The sequence below is a fragment of the Lactuca serriola genome, chromosome 8 (genome assembly GCF_051521515.1).
Source record: "Lactuca serriola cultivar US96UC23 chromosome 8, Lser_US96UC23_V15, whole genome shotgun sequence".
Lineage (NCBI taxonomy): Eukaryota > Viridiplantae > Streptophyta > Magnoliopsida > Asterales > Asteraceae > Lactuca > Lactuca serriola.
This window is the reverse complement of record NC_136415.1, coordinates 66,596,563-66,618,064: the sequence shown is the minus strand read 5'-3', so window position 1 is coordinate 66,618,064 and position 21,502 is coordinate 66,596,563. Positions and strand designations below refer to the sequence as shown.

The window sequence follows — 21,502 nt, the reverse complement described above, 5'->3', positions numbered from 1 at the left end:
ACGTTTAAAGTCATAAAGTTGTAACCTTTATGCCTTTGCATGGCAAAAGGAAGCGCAAAACCAAAACCCTAACTTGTATTACCATCTAAAACTCCATAACTCTTTCATGGATGAATACCAAGGACCAAGCTTGCATTTTTATTTCACTAAACACTCAAAAATGATTGAAAGGGCTACTCAAATGGTATGGAGTAGACAATACTCACGAGACCAAGGTTTTTGGGATAAAAAGGTCATAACTTGCAACCTAACAAGATCTAGCAAGGAAAACATCAAGATTTGAGCTTTATAAGATGCACAAAGAGGAGTAGATGTTGGATCTAAGAGCTTGAGTGCAACCCCACAACTTCAATCGTCTTCCTTCACCACTAAGAGCACCAAAATGTCACTAAAAGCTTCAAAACTCTCACACAAGAGTTAGGGTTTCGAAATGGAGGTAAGGGAAGGCTCAAGGTCATAATGTCATTTAAATAGGGTTTGAACCTAAAAAATTAAGGTTTGGAATCTTTGTGAGTACGACCAATGTACTCTTACATACGCCTAGCCTACGCAAAAGAATCTTCGCCACCCATTAAAGAGCTACGCTCTGCGTACCATGAGTTACGCCTTAAGTAACGACTTTTTTTGAAAAGTTTTAATACTTAGATTCAAAATGAAAGGTACTTGGAACACAGGTGTTACATAGATTAGTATTGGCGATAGAAGAATTATGTATGTGATGTTGTTGTTCTTCATGAGTAATGGACGAGTATGAGTTAGACATTGATGGAATAGGATTCATCATGAGAATTTGTATGACTCATTCAGTCCCCTAAGAAGTTGAATTAATCACTGATCTTCAAGGTAGTTGTTAATAACATCAACTATACCATATACTTATAGAAAGTCCTTGAACATTTCTTAATTCGCCCAAAATCTTGGTCAGTTTAGTGGAATAAATAGAAAAATCACCATATCCTTGTGCAAGTGAGTATATTGTTGTTGAATTTGGTATATTAAGGCATCGTCTAATTGTTTGTTTCATTGGTCAAGCTCATTCTAATTTCATAAGCAGTGTGATGAAAACTTACATTATCTTTAATGATTTTGTGAAGATAATTCAAATTCTAGCTTACAACCATGGAGATAACACAATACTAAGTGGAATATACAAAGCATAACTAATTAGGGTTGAAAAATATTTCCATTAACAAAATCAACTTTAGTTTTAGTAGAAAGACATATGGTTGTCATATCATTTCCATGTTGTAAAAACAACTCCACCGAAGATATGTGAGATAAGAATTCTGGATTATTAGATGATCTAAGAAAATAAGGGCCAAAGGTGTTGACATGATTATAATCAGATTGAATTCCTGATTCTGTTTGAGAGATGACGACAAATTGGATGAACTAAATGAGATGAACATAAATGAATTGAACAAAGGAAACATTAAACCGCTCAAATACAATATAAGAACCGAAAGAACTAAATTGAGAGAGGATGAATGCAAAGTTGAAAAGTGTTTTCATTAAGAACAATAATGAAATGACAGACATATCCTTCATTCGTAACAAACTCAAACAACCTTTAACAACCCTTAAAAATAACATAGAAGCTTTGGATCATCGAATGTCTCATAAAAAATCTCAAGCTCAACATCTTCAGATGTTCCCATTTCTGAAGCTTAACATCTGTGGATGTTCAACAAACTTACACAACTTCAGATTTCGAAGCTTTGGATATTCTAACACTATTCTGACATTTGTTAGCCTTGGCCCTTATGTATTTACCGATTGACAAAATTTCATAATTGGTCTCTGTGGTTTGCAAAATATCTCACTTTAAGGACTTTCATGCAAAACATCACACCATTGGTCTTTATGGTTTGCAAAATTTTATTAATGGTCCTCCTGCCATTAAATCTAACTTTTCAGTTGTTAGATTTTTATGAAAAATACTATTATACCCTTGTACCAAATTTGCAATATACTACAAACCTGAAGGACCATTTATGTAATTTTCTATATATAAAAATTATAAATATAAATTATATATATATATATATATATATATATATATATATATATATATATATATATATACATAATTTCAACAATTTGAGAAGTTTTTTTTATCTTTTTTACATTTTGTTTTCTATTTCTATTTTAAAACTTTAGTTATTTATGTTTTTTTTAATGTTTTTATTTATTTTGATTCAAGTCAATAAACTCAAATTCGATAAACCATATTGCAATCCTTTTTTAATTTTACTTATTTGTGAATTGAAGCGCTAATGTTTTTTTTTATTTTTATTTTATGTTGTTAAGGTTCATGTTCTTTTTTTTATACTTCATAGTTAATATTATTATCAACTGTATGTTTGTATTTATCATTATCATTATTTCATCTTTTGGTTTCTAGTTTTTATAACTTTAGATATTTATTATTCTTATATGGTTTTTATTTATTTTGATTCAAACAATGAAAAATAGAAAAACAAAAAAACAAAAACTCAAACACCAAAATTGTAATATACTTTAATATATTAATACATTTTACAATTTTTATCTTTTTTTTTCTTTCTTTTTGTATTGTTCTATTAATTTTTTCGTATTTTTTTTAAAGTTTTTTCCTATTTTTATTTTTTTCATTGTTGTGTTTTATTTTTCGTCAATTTGATAAAAAAATTGACATTTTTCTAAAAGTGTAAAATTTATGAATATATTAGAGTATATTACAATTTTAGCTCGAGTCTTTTTGGTTTTCTATTTTTTTAAAAAATTTGGTTATGTATGGTTTTAATAATTTTTTTTTTATTTTGATTCGAGTAAATAAAAAGTTATATTTATTTTCCTTATTTATATTTGTAAATATAACTATTTTCTTACTCGAATCAAAATAAAAAATAGTTACAAAAACCATAAATAACCAAAATGATACAAAAAAAACCAATATAAGAGTAATAAATAACTAAAATAAAAAAAATAGAAAAGAAAAGGTGAAATAATGATAATGATAACACAAATATAAAGTTGCTAACGATATTAACTATGAGGCATCCAAATAAAAAAAATGAATTATAATGGCGTAAAATTAAAAAAAAAAAAAACATCAACGCTTCAATTCACAAATAAGAGACATTAAAAACGGTTTCGATATGGTTTATCAAATTTAAGTTTATTTACTTGAATCAAATTAAATAAAAAAAAACCATAAATAACTAAAATTATAAAATAAAAATAAAAAACAAAATGTCAAAAAAGATAATTTTTTTTATCAAATTGACGAAATTATATATATATATATATATATATATATATATATATATATATATATATATATATATATATATATATATATATATATAAAGTTAGGTTATTTTGTTTTCACTATCTACTGTGTGCATGTAAGATTGATTCTGGACCAATCATTTTAGTTATTTTAAGAAAGTAATTAATGCATATTACATGTTGAAGATATAATGAGTATTAATTACATCTTCAGCATTTAATATGCATTAATTACTTTTCTTAAAATAACTAAAATGATTAGTCCATAATCAATGATACATGCACACAATAGATAGTGAAAACATTTGAACCTAACTCTCTCTCTCTCTCTCTCTATATATATATATATATATATATATATATATATATATATATATATATATATATATATATATATATATATATATATATATATATATATATATATATATATATATATATATGGTCCTTGAGGTTTGTTATATATTGTAAATTTAGTACAATGGTAAAATTGTATTTTTCATAAAAATCTAACGGATGATAAATTAGATTTAACGGCAAGAGGAACATTAATGAAATTTTGCATGCCACAAGCACCAATGACGTGACTTTTTTCATAAAATTCTTCAAAATGAGATATTTTGAAAACGATAGGGACCAATTATGAAATTTTGTCTTACCGATTTCATTCATAAAAGAATCAATCATTTCATAATCTTTTAAAATCTACCCTAATAAATAAGAATGATTTTGCCACATGTCCTCTTCTTATTTATTTTGACACTTGTCATTTTTTAGATTTTTTGAATTATTTAATATCCACTTGTCATTGTTATAGAAATTTTCATTTTTAGTCAAATTCCACCTATTAAATACCATCTCATATTAATTAATTTTATTAATATATTAATTAATGTACATAATAACTTCCTATTTGTGAATTTCTCTTTCTATTAATATATTAATTAATGTATAATTATATTAATGTAGATAATACATTTCATTTGTGAATTCATATTAATTAATTTTATTAGTATAGGTTAATTAAGATTAAATTAGATAAAGGGTCTATGTGATTTACCAAAGGTCACGAACTCAGTTGTTACTTATTTTATTATGAACATGGTCCTTGTGGTTACCAAAACATGCATGAATGGTCTTTTTTTTTGCTCACACCTTTTACTTTTGGAGCTTTTAATAAACCCGTGTAATACACGGGTCACACACCTAGTAAATCAATATTCGAGAAAATCATCTCTAATAAATAAAGAACTTTTTGCCACATGTCACACTCTTATTGATTTGGCCACATGTCATTTTGTGATTATTTTCAATTAATTTTTTTCCACATGGTATTTTGTGAGTTTTTTTTTTTATTTTATTAATTGCAATAAATATAATAATAAATGCATATCAGTTTCATTAATTGATTTCTTTATAATTTCAAATTTCTAAATTAAAGTTTCATTAGTTTCCTTTATTTATTTATCTAAATTATTTGTTTAATTTAAAAGAAAAACAAATAATTTAATTTTAATAATTCAATATTTCTTTATTTTGTTTTTTATAAATTCAAACTTCTCAAATGTTTAGAATTTCATATATTTTTTTTTCTTTAAAATAAACGCATGTAATACATGAGTCTTACACCTAGTATATACTAAAAATTTATTTTTCTTACCTACACATTTTCCGTAGCTTGAGAGTTAATTTGTTCATATTAAGGTCGTGGTCTAGCAAGTGATTAAAATACATACTACGTTTGAAGTTAATTAGGTGATTATGTAAAGCGATTTATGCAAATAACGTTAAATCCTTTTTATGAAGATCTAATTAAAGGTTTGTAAAACTCGATAGAATGCATAAACAAATATCAACTAATTAACTAGGGTGGACATTGCTACAACCAACGTCAATAGCCATGTACATCTACCTTCTTTTAGATAAAAAGATGCCAAATAACAAGAGGACAAGGAAACAAATAGGAAAATATCCTTTTTCTATTACAGCAAATTTGACCGCAATTGATTTTAAAGAACTTAAGCCTGTCACAAACGCAAAGGACACACCAACCGGAACACCAAATATGTTTTAATAGTTTACCATCGTAGTTTAATGTGCTTTATATGCAAACTAAATACTAAATTTTCATGTATCTATCTGTGCTTATATATGTATATGTTTAAACATTGGATCTTTGAAATTATATCCTCTAAAAATGCTACAACGAGCTCTCATTTTCTCTTCTCTCATCTTCGGTCTTTTATCCGTTTCCGCCAAAAATTCCATAATATATGTTAAATGCTCTAAGCTTTGCTTCACCAACAGGACACCTTACGAGTTGAATGTCAACTCACTTTTCACATCGATAGTCAACTCAGCCTCCGTCTCCAACTTCAACAAATTCACAATCTCTCCTCCTGGATGCTCAGCAAGCGATGTTGTTTACGGCCTCTTTCAGTGTCAAGGCGACCTTAGCAACTCAGATTGCAGAGACTGTATAATCAGCTCTGTGAATCAAGTAGCGAGCACATGTCCTCGGTCAACCAGTGGAGCCATACAGTTAGATGGGTGCTTTCTAAAATACGATAATACATCGTTTTTTGGAGTTGAAGACAAGATGGAGGTGACGAAAAGTTGTGGCCCTCCGATAACTGGTTATACTTCGGTTACTATGAACCTTATAGATGATGCCCTCGCATATCTAATTGTTGGCAATGGACAATACTTTCGTGCTGGAGGGTCTGGCAGTGTGCAGGGTGTAGCACAATGCGTAGAAGATTTGAGTCTAAGCGAGTGTGAAGATTGCATCTTGGAGGCACGTGGACGATTGAGATCTGAGTGTGAGACATCTTCTTGGGGTGATATGTATCTTGGAAAATGTTATATTCGATATGCTGATCATGGGTTCAAACCTGAAAAAGGTATGCGCTTGTTCAATCTCTGCATGGATTAAATTATTATGGTTAGTTATTGGAACTAATTAGTAAGATTAACATGGATAATTTGCATGAATGCAGGTAATGATAATAATAACTATAATTTTAATGATAATAATTATAACTATGATTATAATTATGATGGATTGAAAGAAAGAAAGAAATCAAAACGAGTGAAGAAACTGGCGATTACAATTGGTGCCTCGGTTGGAGGGGCTTCTTTGATCACTGGTATCGTTGCTGGTATTATTATCTACAAAAAGAGAGGTACATGTTTTAATTTTAAAACAATTATGTTAATAAACATACATCGTTATACTTTATATTTGGAACATGTATATTGCTTGACAATAATCATTTGAGCTAGTTAATTGTTATTGTTTGACCATCTTTTTATTATTATTCTTATTTTTAAATCTTTTATTTTATCTTCGAATTTTAACTTTTGTGCGTCTTCGCAGCAAAGAGATGCCATTAAAGTGTTTGTAAAAGCTAGGTTCTCCAAAGTGAAGCAAGCTAAAAATAGAAGGATTCCCTAGAAACTCCTCATATATATATATATATATATATATATATATATATATATATATATATATATATATATATATATATATATATATATATATATATATATATATATATATTCCTTTTTCACACACCATCTTATACGGATCAAAATGTAGTTGTACACTTTTTTTTATTGGGAGTGTTTATTATGGTTTGCAGGATATATAGCTAGGTACATATTTTTGTAAATAATGAATCGTTTTCATATGTTTTGTTGCTCAAACAATAAATGGTTTGATGTGTTCTTGAAATGAACTATTAGATGCGTATTTCTTAACATCAGTGCTTAAGATAAAATGAAGAGGACAAAAGTTTTCACTGTTTTAGTTTGAAAATTTGTCAAAATGAGCTAATCGGTTGGCCAAGATTTTGGGGCTCAAACCAGCTAAACTCAACGATATACATCTCAACATTTACATGAGGCATTTATTCTAAATGCCTTGCTTGAAACGGACACGACCAACTTTGTTATTTTCGATGATCAGCGAATATTTTCGTCTTTGATGTGTGAACTAAATAGCCGAGCTAGCCTTCACCACGCCCAGTCGCCCTTAAAGTAAACCTTCATAAGAGATTTGTAATCCAAGACCTTTTCTATCCTTTGTGGTGGTTGAGTCATTCATATGGTAGTTAGGAAGGACACAGAGAAAAAAAACAATTAAGAAGGATAGAGACAGATCAAACATCAACACTATATGGGCGTTTAATGAAGAACTGATTAAGACTTGTGACCAATCTTGACCATTATATGATTTTTTTTCTACGATGCTTATATTTTAACTAGAAATCTATATTATACTACTCTTATTTGATATATATATATATATATATATATATATATATATATATATATATATATATATATATATATATATATATATATATATATTATCATGAGAATAATTCTAAATTTCATAACATTTGAGAACAAATTTAGACTATTAAATACGAGCCGTTTTTTTTTCTTTCTATTCGTTGACACAACACCCCTGGCGATATGAGTTGATCAGAGACCTTCCAGCATTGCAGATACGTTCAAACAGTTCTCCTCCAGATGCATATTCCATTACAATGAGACGTGTTGGTGTTAAAATCACCTGAAGAGTAAGTGAAATGAACCTCATAATTAAAAACGTAGTTTAAGTTGTTATTATAGAAGAATATGAACAATTACAAAGCTCTTTGAATATAACGATATTGGGATGCCTTAGTGATCTATGGTTAATGATTTCCATCCGTACATTTTTGTCAATCTGTTGAACACAAGAGTTACAACTTCAATAAGCTCTGTTTATCAATTATGTTTTACCCATGTTTCAGCTTCAAATAGCAAGATTCGATTTCAAACTATTCACTAAATCAAAAGAGGAAAGGGGAATAACAGATGACCATAAATCTATGGAAGATAGATACTCGATTTTTAACACTGGCCTTCTCACCTCTCTCGATGTATTTGATAGCAACAAGCTCGTTAGTATGTTTATCACTCATCAACCTCGCCACCCCAGATTTACCAGAGCCAATGTCTATAACTAACTCGTAGCGATCCCTATTGTTCAACCCCTAAATCATCATGAGTTTGCTATCACTTAATGTGGATCAGAGTACATGTAATATCCATAAAATTCATGAAATTTTAAAACTTTTTCAAGCATTCAAAAACCGTCATTTATTACAAAATGTTTTCAAAATAGTTTCATATCAGAGTATCCCATAAATCAATTCATAAAAATGCGGAGGAGGTGCACGATCACGCCTTAGCCTTTCCGAGATCATCCGAAGTACCTGAAACAAAATCCAAAACTGTAAGCCCGAAGCTTAGTGAGTTTCCCCAAAATATCAACGCCATACAAACCATAACCATATAATAACAAACAACATGCATATAGAGTCTACAGTATGACTGGACCACCCTCACCGGGCCTTCAGTCTGTCTGGCCCACTCTCAGAACCTTTAGCATGTCTGGTCCGCCTCACCGGGCCTTCAATCTGTCTGGACCGTTCTCCAGGCCTTCGGCATGACTGATATGCCCCCATGGCCTGCAGTCTATCCAGGCCGCCTTGTGTATGTTGGCCTACATCACAAATCATGTCTGCCTCAACCCACCCCCAATCACCCAATCAACACATAGATAACAAATGCTAGCATATACAAACAGTTAGACCGATCTAACAGATCACTAATCATAGTATTATACCAGGATACCAACCTAACCAGTCACTAATATAGGATCATCCTATATACCAAGATGGCAACCTAACCGGTCACTAACATAGCATCATCCTATATATCAGGATACCGACCTAACAGGACACTAAGCATATCATCATGCAATAACTAGGATATCAATCAAAAAAGAGGGTCAGCATTGGTGCCTTCGACCCTCTTAGTATAGTGAGGACAACTCACCTCACAATGTCAATCGGAACTGAAATATCAAACTCCTGAAACACGGCTCCAAACACTAACACCTACAACCACTAATTATCCACTTCCATAAATACCTAAATTACCAAAACACCCTTAGAAGTCAAATTGGTCAACCCTTAGTCAAATTCAAAGTCAACGGTCAAGGTCAACAGTCCATATGATCCAACTCATCAAGTGCAGCTTACAGACTCGTCGAGTTCCTTTAGAACTCTAAAAGTCGTTAAAACCTAAGTCAACTCACCGAGTTACCAAGTAACTTGTCGAGTCCATGCAGAATCCAGAATATCAGGAAAACCTTAACCAACTCGCGAGTCATTTCGCTAACCCGCCGAGTTCATGCAGAATCCAGAAAGCAGGAAACCTTCATTCAATTCGTCGAGTTGACTATGCAACTCGTCGAGTTCCTTCAGTCCTTTTCTCATCCATACGTTTCTAAGTGAAACCAAGGCTCCAAACTGTAGATCTAAACTCCTATGGTGTATTTATCACATAAAGTTGCTAACTTTTCGTGCATGTATGGCTTCAAGAAGCCAAAACACACAAAACTAGCCTGAGGAAGAGGTTTAGGGTAAGGAGAAGGGCCAAAGCTTCATAAAGCTTGAGGCTTTATCTCGAAGAGGGCCTAGAGGAATCCATATCTGAAGTTACAACTTCAAATCGTGCTCAAAATAAAAAATGCTTCAAATATAAGGTAGAAATAACCCTAAACTCTTGGATGAATAGATCTAGTAATAGAATGATCAAGGTAATGACTTTTTAACTTCAAATTGATGTCAAAATGATGCAGAGGTTGGATATACAAGCCCCTTCTCGTTCCAAGCTCCTGGCTCTTCAAACCTCTTCACGAAATGCACCCACACTTTTAGCCTCAAACACACACACACACACACACTCAAAATAGGGTTAGATCATTAGGGTTTGCTTCTGGACATGAAAAGGTGGTAAGGAGGCTGGAAGGAAGGACCTAAGGTCCTTTAAATAGATACAAACCCTAAAAATTAGGGTTCTCATGAACAGCTTCTACACGTCGAGTTGGGGTCCTCCAACTCGTCGAGTAGGTTCCATAAACCATGCAGCCATATCCATCTCTACACGACGAGTTGGGGCAGCCAAATCCTCGAGTAGGTCTCTAATAATGAATATAAAACTTTAAAATTTATACCTAGGAGTCATGATGTTACAATTCTCCCCCACTTGGACTAGACTTCATCCTCGAAGTCTGCTGCAACAAACAAGTCCGGGTAATGCTCGTGCATTTCAGCTTATGACTCCCAAGCCCACTCATATCCCCGCTAGTGCTCCTATAGTACCTTTACCAAAGGTACCTCCTTGTTCTGTAGAACCTTCACTTTTTCTCTCCACAACTTCCACAGGCTTCTCCACGTAATTCAGGCGCTCATCGACCTGAAGGTCGTCTAATGACACTACCGCCTCCTTATCAAGTATGCACTTCCGTAACTGGGAGACGTGAAAATTGTTATGAATCTGACTGAGCTCCTCTGGGAGATCCAGTCTATATGCCACTTTTCCAACCCTGGCAATAACCCGAAAGGGACCAATGTATCGGGGACATAACTTTCCCCTCTTCCTGAAGCGGGTCACACCCTTCCAGGGTAAGACCTTCAGCAATACCATGTCGCTAACATAGAGCTCTAAATCGGATCGCGTCGGTCGGCATAACACTTCTGATGACTCTGAGCAGTCTGCAACCACTTCCTTATCTTCCGAATCTTCTCAGTAGTCTGTAGAACTACCTCGGTCTGACTCATGACCCTGTGGCCAACCTCGCCCCAACAGACCAGGGTACAACACCTCCGCCCGTACAACAGCTCGAAAGATTGAGCACTAATGTTGGAATGATAACTGTTGTTGTGGGCGAACTCTGCATGGGCTAGGTGGGAGTCCCAGCTCCCACCGAAGTCAATAACGTAGGCCCTCAACATGTCCTCGAGGGTCTGTATGGTCCGCTCATTATGGCTGCCCGTCTACGGATGATAAGCTGTACTGAAGTGCAGTCGCATGCCCAACTCCTCGTGGAACTTCTGCCAGAAGCGGGAGGTGAACCTAACATTACGGTCGGAAACAATAGGGACCGGAACCCCATGACGAGCAACGATCTCGCGGACATACACGTCGGTCAGCTTCTCGGCCGAGGAGCTCTCCCGAATGGGTAGGAAATGGGAACTCTTGGTCAATCGATCCACAATGACCCATATAGCATTAAATCCCTTCTCCGTCCTCGGCAACATGGTAATGAAGTCCATCATGATCTGCTCCCATTTCGACATGGGAATCTCTAGAGGCTGCAGCTTTTCATGCGGCCTTTGATGCTCGACCTTGACCATCCTATAGGTCAAGCACCTCTTGACATACCAAGCGATTTCTCGCTTTATGCACGGCCACCAGTAACTCATACTCAAAACCCTGTACATCTTGGTGGCCCCCGGGTGAGTAAATAAGTGATAATTTTGAGCCTCCTCCAAAACCATATGTTTGAACCCACCAAACATCGGTATCCATAACCAACCACATCGGGTCAATAATCCCTATCTATCCTGCACAAATCAGGTGTTCTCGCCCCTGATCCGATCAAGCTTCCAGTTCTCCTGTCGCATATCCTCAGCCTGAGCTTTCCTAATCAAGCTCACGAGTGGAGAATCTACATATATCCTCATACATCCAGCTAGAGAAGAAGAACTAGATGACTTGCGGCTCAGAGTGTCCAGAAGCACACTTGATTTACCAGGATGGTAAAGGATCTCGCAGTCATAATCATTGACTATGTCAAGCCACCTGCGCCGTCTCATGTTCAGGTTCGGTTGATTCATGATGCGCCTCAGTCTCTTGTGGTTCGTGTATATGGTATAGTGGACCCCATAGAGATAGTGTCTCCAAATATTGAGAGCGAATACCACCGCTCCCAGCTCCAAATTGTGTGTAGGGTATCTCGTCTCATGCGACTTCAGCTGCCGCAATGCATAGGCTATCACCCATCCTCTATGCATAAGGACTGCTCCCAATCCGGTGATCGATGCATCAAAGAACACCACAAAATCCTCAACTCCCTGAAGGAGTGTCAAAACCGGTGCTTCGCAAAGTCCCTGTCGCGGAGTCTCAAAGGCAGTCTGCTGCTCAGGGCCCTACTGGAAATCCACCCCCTTCCTTGTCAGACGAGTGAGGGTACTGCAATCTTGGAGAAATCCTGTATGAATCTCCGGTAGTACCCCGCCAATCCCAAAAGGTACTAATATTCGAGGGAGATTTCGGAACCTCCCACTGTATAATCGCCTTGATCTTGGCCAGATCGACCAAAATCCCCTCCTGGTTAACGAGGTGTCCAAGGAAATGAACCTCTCGCAACCAAAATTCGCACTTTAAGAACTTGGCATACAACCATTCTCGCCTCAAAACTCATAATAGCTCATGGAGATACTCCTAATGCTGCTCCCCGGTCTTGGAATATACCAAGATGTCATCTATAAACACAATGACTGAGCGATTGAGCATCGGTCTGCATACCCGATTTATCAGGTCCATAAATACTGTCGGCACGTTGGTGAGCCCAAACGACATCACCACGAACACGTAATGTTCGTAACGTGTCTGAAACGCGTTATTCTCCACGTCCTCCTCCCTAACATTGACCTGATGGTAGACGGACCACAGGTCTATCTTGGAGAACCAAGATGCTCCTTGCAACTGATCGAAAAGATCATATATCCTCGGGAGTGGATAATGGTTCCTTACCGTTAACTTGTTCAATTCCCGGTAGTCAATGCACATCCGGTATGAATCATCCTTCTTCCTGACGGTGAGGATCGACGCTCCCCACGGAGAACTGCACAGACAGATAAACTGCTTTCCTAACAGTTCTTGGAACTGAGATGACATCTCCTGCATCTTGGGTGGTGCCAATCGGTACGTTGTCTTAGCAATACGGGTCGTGCCTGGCACTAGGTTGATCCTGAACTCGACCTGCCTCTTAGGAGGCACTCTGGGTAACTCCTCCGGAAACACGTCAACAAACTCTTGGACAACCAGAACATCCAAAACTGAAACCTGATCCCTGACCTGCGTATCCACCACATACACCAAGTAGCCCGTACGCCCGTGCTCAATATACTGTCGAGCCCTGGCAGCTGAGCAAAACCCTAAACCCAATCTGGTGCCCTCACCGTAGATAATCAATTCTCCCCCACTTGCAGTTCGAACTACCACCCGCTGACCCTCACAGTCAATCATGGCACTGAAGCAACTCAAGCACTCCGTACCCACTATCACACATACATCCCCCATGGGAATAGAAATTAAGTCTATCGGGAAGGATACTCCAAAGATCTCCAGAATGCAGCCCTGATAGACTGAAGAAGCAGAAATCCTATGTTTGTTGGCGATAGAGACTCACAACGGACACTTAAGCTCTCCCGTAGGCAAACTAAACTCCCTACTGAATGATTGAGAAACAAATGACCGACTTGCCCCGGAGTCTAATAATATCAATGCAGGTAAGGAGTTCACTAAAAATGTAACTACCACAGGTACAACACATAAGCATAAAACATATATAATCAATAAGATAAAAGGATGTAAGCATACTAGCCAACACATCTGGTGCTTTCCTGGCTTCCTCGGTTGTAAGCTGAATAGTGCATCCCCGAGCCTTCAGAGGCTTTGCTCTATGCTGACCCCCGTCAGTAATCCTTAGTGTAGCCAGTGCTGGAGCCTGCGTCGACCTAGCAGTGTACTGTGGACAGTTGATCTTAACTTGACCAACCCGATCGCAGTGATAGCAGATCCTCATATCCTGAACCAGGTTTGGCTAGCGCCAATCCCTTGCAAAGTGCCCCTCTTTGTCGTATTTGCGGCACACACTACCCGATCTACAAACTCCTGGATGACCATTCCCGCACTTTCCACAAGTGTGGCCGCACTAGCCCCCAGACCTAGAATCAGCGGTCTTGGACCACTTTGGCGCAGGCTACAACTAGGACGGTGCATGCATCTGCTCCCACAGCTCTAACTCAATCTCCAGCTCACGTCGCCTAGCGGCCTCCTATAACTCCAACAATGTATCACAACGCTGGGTAGCAACAAATTGATGAACGTCAGTCTTTAACACGCTCAGATAGCGTGTCATCTGAGCCTGCTCAGAAGTAAACTCCAAGAAAAACATCTCCCTCTCAGTAAACATACGGGTGATCTCCATCACCGACTCTATAACCTGCCGCAGATCCAAAAACTCATGTGCCAGCCGCTCGCGCTCAAACCACCAAATATAGCGAGCACGGAACATCTCCCTAAACTAATCCAAAGAAACCGCAACTCTCTGATCTTCAACATAGCGCCCTGTCATCAATCTCCACCAGTCCTTTTCTCCAGACCTTAGCAGGTTCAGAGCACACCTTATCTTCTGGTCAATAGGACATGAGCATGTGAAGAAGCATCCCTCCACGTCAGATAGCCACCTCATGGCTATGATCGGGTCCTGAATCCAATCAAAATTTGGGGGCTTCGCGTTTTCGAAGTCCCAGTACTGAAAAGCCTGACTGGCCACACCACCAGCAGCAGCAGAGGCTACATCAGCAACCGTCTCAGCAACGGCTACATAGCGCTCATCAAAGTACTCAACCATGATGGTCTTAATAGACCCAAACAAATCTGGCGACTGTGCTCGGAATAGTGTAGCAACCTCATCCTGCAGGATCTCCTAAATCCTGGCGTCCAACTTATCCGGTCTCATCTGACCGATAATCTCCGGCGGTGCTGGTCCATCCGAACTGCCAGCTCCTGATCCTAACCCAGATCTACTCACAAATCGACGTGTAACATCCCGACTCCCAGGTGTAATTTTTAAAAGATTTGTATTCATTTTATTGAGGGAACTCGACGAGTTAGAGGCACCAACTCGTCGTGTCGAACCTGGTCAGCCTGCATGGCTTATGACTTCTACTCGACAAGTTGGAGAACCCCAACTCAACGAGTGTAGGTTGTGCATGAAAACCCTAGTTTTTACTATTTTCACCCTATTTAAAGGACCTTAAGTCCTTTCTTCCAATCTCCTTACCACCTTTTGATGGCCAGAAGCAACCCTAATCGATCTAAACCCTATTCTTGAGTGTGTGTGTGTGTGTGTGTGTGAGGTTAAAAGTGTGTTTTGGTGCATTTGTTGAAGAAGCTTGAAGATTAAGAAGGTTGGAACAAGAAGAAGCTTGTAGATCCAGTATCTACATCGACTTGGATTGCATTTGAAGGTAAAAAGTCTTTACCTTGACCTTCCATTTGTTGGATCTTGTTTTATGTGAGAATATGGGCATTTGGGTGCAAAATGGAGTCACCTTCGGATTTGAGCTTTTCACAAGGGCATAGTTTCATATCTGGCCTCCTCTAGGCCGTTATGGACATAAACCCTCAAGCTTTATGAAGCTTTAGGCCTACTCCATGCCCAAAACCTTCTTCTAAGGATAGTTATGACTGTTTTAGCTTCATGGAGCCTTGCATGCACATAAAGTTAGAAACTTTACATCATAACAACACCCTAGGAGCCTAGATCTAGAGTTTGGATCTTTGGTTTCACTTAAAAGTGTCTGAATCAGAAGAGGACTAAATGGACTCGATGAGTTGCATAATCAGTAAGATGACTCGATGAGTTAGTTAGGGTTTTCCCAACATTTTGGACATAGCATGGACTCGACGAGTTGTCTGGAAACTCGATGAATTGACAGGGGAATTCATTACTTGCGGAGTTCTAAAAGAACTCGACAAGTTAGTAGACTGCATTCAACGAGTTGGGTCAACATGGACTATTGACCTTGACTTTGACCAAGGGTGACCAGTTTGGCTTCTGAGGGTATTTTGGTAAATTGGGTATTTATTAAATGGGATCAATGGTGGTTGTAGGTGTTAGTGTTTAGAGCCATGTTTTGAGGGTTTGACATTTCAGTTCTGATCCACATTGTGAGGTGAGTTGTCCTCACCATACAAACAGGGTCGAAGCCACTAATGTCGATGCTTTTTGGATTGTTATCATAGTGATTGCATGATGATATGTTAGTGACCTGTTCGGTCGGTCTCCTAGTATATAGAATGATTCTATGTTAGTGACATGTTTGGTCGGAATCCTGGTATATAGGATGATGCTATGATTCGTTATCTGTTAGATCAATTTGACTTTGTATGCATGCTAGCTAGTTTAAGATTTTTACGTGTTGATTATATATGTGTGGTTGGGTTGAGGCAGACCTGCTTTTTTGCTGAAGGCCAATAGACACAGGGCAGAATGGATAGACTACATACCCATTAGGGCATATCAATCAGTCCGAAGGACCAATGAACGATCCAAAAAGGCTGAAGGCCCGAGAGGGCAGACTAGACATGTTGAAGGTTCTAAGAGTGGGCCAGATAGACTGAAGGCCCGATGAGGGCGGTCAAGTCATACTGAAGACTCTATATGCATGTGTAACATCGCGAGATTTTACAGGTATTTCTGAATCCTCTCTTATATCATTATTTTGTCACTTGTAGTGCTTGGGGTTAGAAGTGTAGAGCCAAGATAAGTCTAAAGGCCAAGGTTGCAACCTTGGATCAGGAAGGAGTATGTTGAGCGTACATAAGAGTACGCTAAGCATATTAAGGTACGCCTTAGTACGTTGGGCGTACGTATGTCAGGAGAAAACCCTAATATTTGGTGTTGGGGGCTATTTAAACAACCTTACGAGCTCATAACCCTCCCTTACCTCAGCCTCCAATGTTTAGAGACGTTTTCCCCAAACCCTAATCAGTTCCTTGTGTGTGTGAGCTTATAGTTTGTATTTTGAGTACTTTGAGAAGAATAGGTTGCATCTAGGAATTGGGGAAGGAGAAAAAGTTGGTAGATTTGAAGTTGTTTGGTGCCCTAGAAGCTCCAGAAGGTAAAAAGCTTCAAAATTTATGCATGTATGTTATAGATCTTGCCATTTTAGCTTTAATAAACCCTTTCTTCTCCTAAAATCCGAAGTTGGTGCATGATATCATTTAGACAAAATAAGTTGTCCTTCTAGACTCTTGAAGAGGTCCTATGTGATAAAAATGGGGTCCCAATGGCTTAAGTTGTCCCATGGATGTAGTAGAAAGGTCTTAATAGATTAAGACCATGTATTAAGAGCTTTTTGGATTTCCAAAGTCTTAAAGTTTGAGACTTTATGGTTCTAAGACACTTTTGATTGATGGATCTGAAATATGGGCTTAACTGCTTAAGTGCTTAAGCCATTAAACACTTATTAGAGTTTTGGTGAAGCCCTGTGTACGCCCCACGTAATTTCTGTACGCCCAGCGTATTGAGTCAACCACCCCGATGGTGGTCAACGCAAATGGAAGTAGGCCCAGTGTACCAGAGGAGTATGCCCCACACACGCCCTCTGTTGGGCTTTTGACATTTTGGGCTTCGGGTTTGGGCCACCCTTGGGCCAGTTTGGCATGGGCCTTGCTGGACTTTCTGAACAATGATGTTTTGGGCCAGTTTTGTTAATGGATCTTAGATTAAGGCCCAATCAAAAAGTTGGGCCCAATTTGGAAAATTGGTCCATTAATGGGCTTTTGTGTATGGACTTTTAGATGGTGAATTTGATATTGGGCCTTGGCCCAAATTAGAGAAAAAGGAGAAATGGACTATGTGGATTCTTATTCAAGATTGATATTCCCATTTATTGACTTAATATTCATTATTTTGGATAGTTTGGGAGTTGTGGTGAGACAGCGACTCGAGAGTTTGATTCATTAGTTGAGATCGACATTTGCAAGGTGAGTTGTCCTCACTATACTAACAGGGTCGAAGGCACCAATGTCGGCCCTTATCTGATTTGCATCCAGGTTTATTACATGATATGTTTATTGATTTACATCCTGGTAGTTAGGATGGTTGCTATGTTAGAGATCGGTTAGATCAGTATCCTGGTTATATGATGGTTGCTATGTTAGTGATCGGTTAGGTCAGTATCCTGGTTATAGGATGGTTGCCATGATTAGTGATCGGTTAGAACTGCATGTTTATTTGTTTATATGTATCTATACATGTTTGTTGGTTTGGCAAAGGGTTGAGACGGGTCCTGTTGTGTGCAGTAGGCCAAGACACCCTGGGTGGACTGGGTAGACTGCAGCCCCGGGTCGAGCAAATCTATTCAAGCCGAAGGCCCATCGAGCAGTCCGAATAGGCTAAAGGCCCTGAAGAGGGCTGTCCAGACGTGCCAAAGGCTCGGAGAGCAATCCAGATAGACTGAGGACCGGCAGTCGGTCCAGTCAGACTGATGGCTCATTATGCATGCTGTTTGCATATATTTTTATATGATATGGTCATATCTATATAACGTTGGTATTTTGGGGGTAACTCACTAAGCCTTCGAGCTTACATTATTCGATTATTGTTTCAGGTACTTCAGATGATCTCTTGAAGGTGAGGCGTAACCGTACACTTCCTCGATTTTATGTTTATGATTCCTGGGAACTCTAATATGACAATATTTTAAAAACGAATTTTAATAACCTAATGATTTTTAAATGTTTTAAAAAGTTCAAATTTGGCATGATATTTATGGATGTTACATGTTGGTATCAGAGCCTTGGTTTGAGAGAATTGGAGGAAACACTCGCATGTGTCCAGTCTCAAATTTAGAACAAGATTATTAAATGATTTTCTTAAAATGTTTTCAAAATATTAAAGGAGGATGCAAGTGTACGATCAACTGGAGCTCGCGGATAGACCCCAAAATACCTTGCGGATTATTTGATTTATATGATATGTTAGAATAGCATGCTAGTACTAGGCTTGGGATCTTCAGAAATTGCATAATAGAATTGCTTGATTATATGATGCCTGGTAGCCTAGGGTTTTCCTTGTATGAGATTGACATCGTTACTGTAGTTACTTAGTGTATGCATCACAGCCGTGCATAGTTGAGATCTTATAGCCTGAGAATGTTTGATTTGGCCTTATTTCCTATTCTTGTTTGATGAAGGGCTTAGGGTAGGATCAGGTATTCGAAAGTCTATAGGGTACATCATTATGTATGGTTAGCATATGCAAGTGTTGCAGAGTAGGTGGAAGTTTCATGAATGTATGGCTTGTTTGGGATGAGTCCGCCGGTTATGAGATATATAGCCTTCCTCTAGGAGTGAGGACTGAGCACATGCCATGCTTATGTATACTTTTAGGGCATTGTGATGATACTTGAGATAAATATGGGTATATGTGGAAGGTAGTATTGGCCCGTACTACTGAAATCACAGGACCCATACGCGTAGCATGGAAGTCACAACCCTTAGGGTTTTGGTTGGGAGTTGGTTCCCGGATTGTAATCTAGAATATCTGATATTTGTTTGGTATGTTCACAGCATGGTGGTTACACGACGATTCGTGACTGCACCCGAGACTATCGGCCAGATGAGGCTAGACGAGATGGACAACAGGATCCAGGAAATCCTGCATGATGAGGATGCTGCTATGTTCCAGGCTCAGTTTCCGGAGATGTTTGGGTCTATGAAGACCGCTATGGTGGAGTATTTCGATGAGCGATATGCAACCCTCACTGAGGCGGCTACCGCAACAGCCACAACAGCTGTATCGGCGGCATGGTTGGGAGCTGGACGGGTTTTTCTGTACCGGGACTTCGACAACACGAAGCCCTTTATTTTTAATGGGACTCATGACCCATCAAAGCCATGAGGTGGCTGTCTGATGTGGAGGGATGTTTCTTTACGTGGTCGTGTCCTACTGACCAAAAGGTCAGGTGTGCCCTGAACATGCTGACGTCCGGGGCAAAGGACTAGTTGAGATTGATGACTGGGTCGTATTCAGATAATCCGAGAGCTGCTTTTACTTGGGAGCAATTCCGGGATATGTTTCGCGCTCGCTACATTCCACGGGTCGAGCGGGAACGATTAGCTCAGGAGTTTTTGGAGTTGAGACAGGATGGTGAGACGGTGATGGAGATCACCCGCATGTTCACTATGAGGGATATGTTTTGCCTTGAGTTTTCTTTGGAGCAGGCTCAGATGACTCATTATCTGAGCATGCTCAAGACTGACATCCGTCAGTTTATTGCTACTCAGTGGTGTGATATCTTGCTAGATCTACAGGAGGCCGCTAGGCGACGTGAGTTGGAGATTGAGCTCCATTTGAGGGAGAAGTGGTGGGCCCCGACACAGTCACAGCCGGCACTGAAGCGGTCTTAGACCGCTAATTCCAGAGTAGAGGTACAGCAGGGCTGCACTTGTGGCAAGTTCGGGAAGGGTCATTCAGGGGTTTGTAGATCGGTTAGTGGATGCCGCAAACGCAGCCAGGAGGGGCATTTTGCTAGGGATGGTCGCCAGACGGCCCCTGCCCCAGATATGAGGATATGATATCATTGTAATTAGGTTGGTCACGTGAAGATTACCGATGGAAGGCAGGGTAGAGCAGAGCCCCCGGGGGTTCAGGGACGCGCCTTCCAGCTTACAACCGAGGAGGTCAGGACAGCACCGAATGTGGTTGCTGGTATTTTTCTATCCTTTGTCTTATTTATTATATATGTGTTATGCTTATCTGTTGTACCTGTGATTAGGTACATTTTTAGTGAACTCCTTGTCTGCATTGGCTTTATTTGACTCGGGGGCGAGTCGATCGTTTGTATCTCATGAATTTAGATTGTAGTTTTGTTGGATTAGTTTCTAAGTCCATAACTATAATTGGTATGTACTTGACCCGATTGGCATGGTCCATTTAGGTTGCATGGATTCGAAACAATTTGGATAGACTTTTGTGAGAAAAAGGATACTAGTGATTTGTATTAATATATTATAAGTTCTAATATATTAATATGAAATCATACTATTTAATTAGTATTGATCAAGAATTAATTTGGAATTAATATTGTGATCAAAAGGAGACTAATTAAATATATGGGGATTGATTGTGTATATCATTCATTCTTATATATGTGGGCTTATGATCCATAGTTCTTCATGTTGGGCTAAACCCATTGAGTAACCCATGGATACTCCATGGAGGATTTAACCCATGGAGCATGAAGAATATGGAAAGACATGAGTTACATGGTGTAACCCCAATAGCCACCATATATAAGGACCCCATGGCTCAAGACACTAGTGTGTGTACACATGAGGGATAGCCAATATGAGCATAGGAACCTTTTCTCTCAAGTTATTCTAAGATGTTGGTGATGTTGTGTGAACCATTTGAGATGTCACACTTGAGGCACTAGGCTCTTAAGCTCCATGGAATCAAGATACATCAAAAGGTATGTCTTCTAACTTGCTTTATTACATACGAATCAATGTTTTTGTA

At 38.2% G+C, this 21,502-nt stretch overlaps 1 protein-coding gene across 1 annotated transcript; it reads left to right on the top strand.

Moving 5' to 3' along the window:
• Positions 1–5,427: 5,427 nt before the first annotated feature.
• Positions 5,428–6,745, top strand: LOC145068958 (plasmodesmata-located protein 6-like). The gene is made up of 3 exons (XM_079015918.1): positions 5,428–6,176; positions 6,273–6,458; positions 6,653–6,745. The coding sequence occupies exons 1-3, from the start codon at positions 5,471–5,473 to the stop codon at positions 6,667–6,669; spliced, it is 909 nt and encodes a 302-aa protein (XP_078872044.1). The 5' UTR covers positions 5,428–5,470; the 3' UTR covers positions 6,670–6,745.
• The last annotated feature ends 14,757 nt before the right edge of the window (positions 6,746–21,502 follow it).